Source organism: Mya arenaria, chromosome 8 (genome assembly GCF_026914265.1).
Source record: "Mya arenaria isolate MELC-2E11 chromosome 8, ASM2691426v1".
NCBI lineage: Eukaryota > Metazoa > Mollusca > Bivalvia > Myida > Myidae > Mya > Mya arenaria.
The window spans coordinates 53,907,397-53,915,375 of NC_069129.1; the positions used below are offsets into that span (position 1 = coordinate 53,907,397).

Sequence of the window (7,979 nt, forward strand, 5' to 3'; positions counted from 1 at the left end):
TTCGGTTCTAAGGGTGGGCATTCTCGTACCAGAGTGATGATGCAATGCGTAGATTTATAATTATCAAACCTCTGATGAATGAGAACGAGGGTTGGGCGCATGACAAAAGGTTGCGCCCCTAAGTTACGCCCCGTCTAACGTCAAATCGGCCTGGACCGCCCCTGGTTTCTAAACGGCTAAAAAGACTTTTGAGCATAACTTTTATATAAATTTTAACATAATGTAATAAATTTCTGGACTGCTTATGAACAAGTATGCTGCCTAGTGGCCGACAAGTTTTTTTGTCTCCTGTCGTTTACATGTTGTAACATGAGTTATTCCGAAAACACAATACAAATCTTCAAATTTTATTAAATATTACAAATTTAACATAATAATCAACAAAAAACTACAAATATAGCAATGTCAATTTCAACAATTTGCACCGAAACGGTAGTATCCGATATTAATGGGTGATAATCCAATCTGGGTTCGCATAGTTACACGCCTTATTTATCGACAACGCCATGATTATTGTCTAAAAGTCTCTTCCGTTACCATGATGACAGCTCTTTATGGTGAATCTGAAATAAGCGTCTCTAAGATATTGTGATGTGGCAAGTACATTGTTTTACTCTCTTTGTAATCTGAGACATTAAAATTGTCCAAGTATCCCTTGACATATGAATCACAGCCTCGTGGATCATGGTCATCTGATTTCTTCCAGAAAGACTTTTGGGACTCAGCGATTGGATGACTTTTATTTCTGCTAATTTCTTCCGTTAACCACGACTTTAGTTCATCTGGAAAATGTTCATTTAATTCCTCGTCGATTTTGTGCTGATGGCGGTGAACACGTAACTTGCTAGCGGTGCGCTGGCATATAAAACCCTTAACCGCCGCCCAGAAAGTTTGGAACAATGCGCCGTGGTTGACAGCAATGAAGGCCCCAAGGCGTTCCGGATAGTGGTTAGTGACCACGTGTTCGACCGCGAGGGCCAGCTTTGGATTGCACGAGGTGACCTTCATGCCTGAAAATTGAGGAGAGAAATGTAATAGCAATTTCTAAAATGAATTATATCTACTAGTATCAAGCGTACCTGGTGCGTGACCTTGCACACATGACACGTGCAGTGTCATACACCTGGAACACAACAAAATAACAAAATTTCAATACATGGAAAGCACATCAAGTCCTACATATACCACATGACATGTATTAGTTTTCACGGTAAGTCACCGTACATCGGATATACTAAGTAGTAACCTAAGTGAAACGTAAATAATGTCATTTTCAAAGGAACGATAAGGCCATTAAGGGTGTGGCTTTTTTTGCTATAAATAACCTCTGAAGTATCAGTTTATGAGTATAGACATGTCCAGGTGTAAAGACTTTAACACAACTGTTGTGTTTGACTTTAAAAAATAAGTAAACTGATGGTCAAGTATACAGCTCACGGGCAAAGGCAGGGTTTTAACAAAACTATTTTAATAATTTGGCTGGTAAACGTCAATTAACCCCAAAAAATCGATGACTTTCTTTACTTTTTAGTCAAGTTTCTCTGTTTCAACTTCTTGGTTATATCTGAGAATTTCTTGTTAAATTTTTCAGTGGTAATACCTTTCTTTGTACTAAGTGTTATACATGTAACATAGTCTGAACTAAAGAGCGGACAAACAGGCGATTGGACGGGCAATGCATTTTATTAGACCTTTAGTTTCTAAAATTAAATTTTATTTTGATTTTTAATGCTTCTACATACATTAATTACTACGGCTATGACAAGAACAGTATACTATCCACAGTACACTATTTTCTAATATACGGCTATACCCAGTCCACAAAAATCAAATACACAGTCCATATAATGTGAACATATCAAGTCCAAATAAGTGTACGTTGAAGGAATTTTTTTTCGATTTTGATATGGCAAATCCTTAGAAGAATCCCGTATAACACGTCTATTATTTTAGTCTAATCAAGCCTATATCAGAATAAGGAGCAAATTTCCACACACAAAAGTTGGCATATAGCTTACTTTTGAGAAAATGAATAATTCGTACAGTTCAGGAGCCATGACTACGAACAGTCTCAAGTCCAAATCTAGGCTCAGACTCAGAAAAGCATTTTTATGAAGGAACAAAAATCATTTTTATTTCATTTCTTTTCAAAAATATATGTAACTAATAAAACAACATTCAAATGGTAACATATTTCAGCAAATTTCACCGTCAATGCTTTGCTAGAAGGAGAGTTACAATGAAATGAACTTTTGCCATATTGAGTCTTGAGTTTGGACTCAGACTTGAGACTGTTCGTAAACACTGCCCCAGAAAGTTACGTTATCGTACAGTTTAACTTAAAATCAGGGATATATTGAACATGTGTGTACAGTTTGAAAAACGAAGTGTACTGCTTAGCGACAAATCTGGGACTTATCGCATGGTTACTGGTTGAGTAAAACTTCTGACGATTACAATCAATATCGGGTTGTTTACGTCTCGCAAGGGCTACTATATCCGGTGTACGGTGATCCACCATGGTAATTAGAACTTGAAAAAAATACATGTAAACCTACCCTTGAAGTCGAGGACCCATATGTTGCTTTGTGATCCATTGTCTGCTGACCTAGCTGCGTTTTCCAGCATGTATATGGTGTGCTGTAGGGCGCCCTCTGCTGAATGGTGCTGCGTTGAACACTGGCTGAAGCTGGAGTAGAACACAGGCCGTCCCTGCTTGTCAAAACCAACTTGTCGCTGGAATAGAACAGGTGCAGGTAAGAATCGTCAGTGAAATTAATTAAAACAAATAATACTTACTTAAAGAACTGTCTTGTGCACGCATGAGCTATTCAAATGCCACGTGCTTTAGGTTAACTTATATACCCTCCATTGCAAGTTTGTTTTTGTACAAAATGTTTGATTTTTATTTTCTAAAACCCATGGACTATATAATATACAGTTTTACAGTTTATTTCCAAATACATCTAGACAAAAATGCCCATGCGTATACATAATATAATTACGAAACATGTTTCTTAACATAGTCAAGGTCCAATACATTCATATAAGCAACTGATCAACATTATAAATACATCAAATCATGCGACCAAATGATATATCATCAATAAACTTAAATTTAAGCGTGAAGTAGTTAATGTTAACAAATAATATTACCCGTAATACAATAAATATCGTTCTCTTAATTCCATTGCCTTATACACATAAATGGCAAGGTTTCTGTTTACAGTTACATTTTGCGATTTAAATAATTTAATAAATTTAGGTATATTCGGTGCAGTATAATAATAAGTTTTCAGGTATTGCTTTCTTAGTTCTTTATACAGTTGACATTCAAGAATAAAATGAAATTCGTCTTCATATACATATATATGATATAAAATTATTATGCAGATTGTAAAAACGTTGCATCTTGGCAAAAAACTAGACTCTTCGCCATGGTATTAACCCTCACCATGGCATGAGCCCCGGGTTGTTTCTGACACACGGCACACACGATATGTTGCGGTTTGGTCTCCCTGCGCCACTGTAACGTCAACCGGAGCTGCTTCTCTGCCGCTGACACATCCCAGTCCCGGGCCAAAAGATAACGCCGCAGCCTGCAAAGCGGTGGGAAAAGCATATTCATTTGGATCTTCAAAATTAATTATCCTCAACATATTATCTCTCATCTCCGTGATCATCGAAACTTTATAATGATATCATTTGTAATTTCATTAATTTATATCATAGGGCGCATAGCTAGACCAGAATTGATGTGTATGCCCGGTTTCCTAGGAGTGGGGTCGATCGCATGCTCCCTTGCGTTTTTTAAGGCAGGGTGGCTTTAATAGTGCTTTTTTCACTATATATTGAAAGAAAAAAAAATACCACACACAAAAATAAGAATATCCAAAGGAAAGACTATAAACATTCTTACCGGAAGCATATACAACCGATCCCTTCAGTTTTAAATGCATTTATGGACCTTTTTTTGAAAATCATGAACAGACGACGGCCTATGAAGGCTATGATGATTGTCAGCCATGCCAAGTATCACATGTAAATTGTACTGTATAACGGCGTAGTAGTATACTAGAAGTGGAAAAGGAATGTTATGTTAATGACAATGTCAGAGTGACCATGAGTATATGTTGAGACAGAGTATATGAACGTACGTACGTGTGATCAGACAAGAAGTCTGGGTCGTCAGGTTCCGCCGCGACTCCCTCCAGCCGCCCCTTCAACTCCTCCATCTTGGTCGCCTCGTCCGTCGCCTCCCCCATACCGTGTTGTAGTCGCTAGGTGGCCGTAGAATTTAAAAGCCTGTAAAGTCCGGAACCAATAGGCGCATGAACTACGACTCCACACAGCGTTGTGGCCCTTGTTAATCTGAAAGGAAATTTTGCAAGTTTACGTAATTCCGTAAATATATCACATGTTAAGTGTTACAATAATTATTAGTATACAACTAATGCGTGCCGTCATGATAATTAAACTTTATCAAAGTTCGCCTAGAATGTTTATCAATGTGTACTTAGACATGTAACTTGATAAGTGCAATGTTTGCTATTAAGTCAAGCATTTATTTGTATACATTTATATATAGCATATTGTTGAAAATCAATACACTAGTACTTAATATAGTATACCGTATACTACAATACGAAGTGTCATGGGTCACAATCAAGTACATTGAAATGGTTAGACTATACATGTGTTTATCATCAGATATTAAAATGTAATTTTGAAATGCACCCAATTACGTAATCGTATTATTATAGCCCGGCCACCGAAGGTGACGGTGAATAGAATTGTTAAAGCATACGTTGGAAGCCTAACCCTCTAATACAATATTTTTTTTCAGGGCCTCGCGCCACCATTGGTGAAGTGTTTATTCAAGATGGCGCACAAGATGCCTGCCGCTGGGTTCAAATGTACAATATATATTTGTACAAAAATGTGAATATGTACCTTGACATTTAGTCTTAAGTCATAACATTTTCATTTTCAAAATAAAAGGAAATGTGTTTCTGTGTTGGACAAAAACAACAATAATTAACGATTGCTGCCGACTATTAATTACAGTACTAAAATGTTAAACTTTTATGAACTTTTCCATTTGCATTTTTGGTTTGTCAAAATTATCTTCATGGAAATGCTATGAATGAAAAATATTATTTAAGGCATTCAAACATTTTTTTGACAATATCAACATCAAAATGGCGTCTAAGATGGCCGCCAATTATACCAAAATATAGGAAGAAGTTGTGCATTGGTCAGATATAATCGTAGTATGTTTGTTAACATGGACAAGTACGCTGCAATGTGACAAAGCATTATGGATCATATCAAGTTCAATATGATGTCCAAGATGGCTGCTAAAATAAAACAAAATGGAGTTCCCTTCAAACGTGCATGTTTTATAAGATATAAAAACAATTTCTAGACTCCTTTTGGATATACTTTTAAGCATTTATAGTCATTTCGAAAAGATATACGTTTTGGTACTTATTTCAAACGATCCCCAATGCTTCTAATGACTACGGTTTAGAAGCGACTCTAGTTTGAATTACACGCGCTTTGACAATTATATTTAGGAGACTCAAAAATAATTAAATAATCCAGGACTACGGCTATTTGAGTTACGATCGAAAACGCTGCCTACCCACTGTCCAAACTCGTGGTTTAGAAGCGACTCTAGTTTGAATTACATGTGCTACGACAATTATATTTAGGAGACTCAATAATAATGAAATAATCCAGAACTGCGGCTATTTCAGTTACGATCGATAACGCTGCCTACCCACTGTCCAAAACTCGCTACGCGTGTACTGATTGCTTCTTCGATTATGTCCGAATCATGAAACTGTCACGTGATGCAGAAAATCTATCGAGGCGTTGCATGATAGTACGGTACGTGACTGCTATAACAGTGCCGTTATTAACCACGCAGGTAACGTCATCTATTGTTGGACTAGTCACTATAATTAACGTACGTCAGAGAAGATCGCAAGCGTCGAACATCTTGAAAAATGAAGCAAAATTTTAATTGTTCATTTTCAAAATGTTCTTATATATTGCGACCTTCCTTAACTTATTAATTTTAGTAAGAATCGATGGGGTATTTTTGTGAAAAGATGCCGTCCAACTTAATGTCACATTGTCTTGTTTCACTTTACGTTATAATACATACTTTTTAATAAATCATCTGACATTGGATATATATCGGCTAGAAATGTTCAATCCAACCTGTCTTAAGTCTTCCTTGCGAAATAAATGAAACTCCAGAGGCTAGCATGCGAAAATATAAATTGAACCAATTAGTAAATATTAACAAAATAACATGTTCAACGAGGACATTAACATACATACAGCAAAAAGCTGTCCATGCATACCACATACTATATTGTGCTATAGAATGGTATGGTTTTTGATGCAAAACTGCTCGTGCACGATTTATTTACTTTAAGGTTATCTTTATGTATTTTTTCAAGGCCATTTTGGACGATATGTTGGTCCATATACTGTCGAAACAATCGGAGCACCTCTGCTATTTTTCCATAAAAAACAACCTCGGATGCATGCCAGTGCATTAGTATAGAAGTAGTTCGTAAAAACTGATAATAAAAAAATAAGATTAAAGTCCTCATGTACAACTGCATATGAAATTACCACGCGATCTTCTTGCAGCGTAGTTTAATGTAAAGAATTCTATCATTGTCCCGAAACCGTCCAAGACACCCACTGTCGTTTCCGATGGAAAATGGCCGTGGTGTTCCGATTTATTGTGGGGATTATGTTATATGCAACAGAAAGCATACCAATTTATGCGATGTAAATTTCCAAAAAAGAATGATTATCGATTTTTTTTTCTGTATTTGCAACAGTGTCCGTTTTGTTTGTTTTGACGGTCACTTTGCGCTTCACGATGGCTGAAATTTGGCATGAACTTCATTAAAATCTAATTGGAATCATAGAAGTATAGTTTTGCACAAAGCTCAAACCATTAACCCGGCATCAAAAGTAAATTGTCGATTTGGTAAAATTTGGCGACCATCTTGGGCGCCATCTTAAATAAAAGAGAAGGTCCTGGTTACTAAAATATGCATAACATTTTCTATACACCGCCGTACAAGACTTGGCTAAAATACCCCATTTGGGCTGCCGGACTATTCGTTCCTTGATTACGGCTACGAAGTTTTAGGTTTAAAATTAAAGTAAAACGTTTAAGGGAAATTAGACAAAATTTTAATCGAGATGAACCTACTATAATCTTAAGATTTATGTTACAAAAGAAATAAAACAATTAAAAGTCTGAGACAAAAAGGCATTAGAAAGATAATTTGAACTTACTTACTTCACTGACTCCAACTGGGTGAAGACAACAACACAATCAGCTAATTATCTACTGTAATAATTGTTGATAACATTAAAATAACAATACTTTACGAAAGTGAATACACGTACATCTATACCCCCAGAGTTAGATATCCTTAGCGACTCAACTTTATCATACAAAATCCTAGAATGATAGATGTATATTTCAATTGATTAAGAAAACTGAACTGTACACAAATACAACACTTTTTTTATCAAACTAGTATTCAAAATAACAAATAACAAGATATACATGTAAACTTGGAGTAGTTTGTCCCAGATGTAAAGGTCTTTTTGATAACCCGGACAAATATTTGTAAACAATCAGGCCAAATCAAACAATGTTGATTCAAGTGTTTTCATCAAAACCAGGGGGCAATCAGTATATATGAACGAAGGCGGATTTCAACGGCAGGTTCAGGAGTTGACGGAACGGAGAACAATACCATGGCCTCTGACGTTTGAGAGGGCAGAAATGAGTTGTACCAGCTTGTAATTAGCCAATCGTAGCAACTCGGACATCTCCGGCAAGCTTCGGGATAGACAATTATGTTTGATAATGACCGAGATGTTCCGATTGGTATTTAGCATTCATCGCAACTGCAAGGAAGTTAATTCAT

The 7,979-nt window shown here is 36.3% G+C and overlaps 1 protein-coding gene across 4 annotated transcripts; it reads right to left on the bottom strand.

Moving 5' to 3' along the window:
* Positions 1–333: 333 nt before the first annotated feature.
* On the bottom strand, positions 334–7,807 carry LOC128243511 (phosphatidylinositol transfer protein 3-like). Of its 4 annotated transcripts, none has more exons than XM_052961318.1 (5): positions 7,450–7,807; positions 4,162–4,371; positions 3,455–3,599; positions 2,559–2,736; positions 334–1,010 (listed from the first exon to the last, which is right to left on the bottom strand). In XM_052961318.1, exons 2-5 carry the CDS (start codon positions 4,263–4,265, stop codon positions 553–555), a joined length of 885 nt encoding a protein of 294 aa, XP_052817278.1. In that variant the 5' UTR covers positions 4,266–4,371; positions 7,450–7,807; the 3' UTR covers positions 334–552. The 4 variants fall into 4 exon arrangements, with proteins under 4 accessions (XP_052817278.1, XP_052817276.1, XP_052817277.1 ...); XM_052961316.1 differs by lacking the exon at positions 7,450–7,807 and adding an exon at positions 7,340–7,447; XM_052961317.1 differs by lacking the exon at positions 7,450–7,807 and adding an exon at positions 7,336–7,358.
* Between the last annotated feature and the right edge of the window lie 172 nt (positions 7,808–7,979).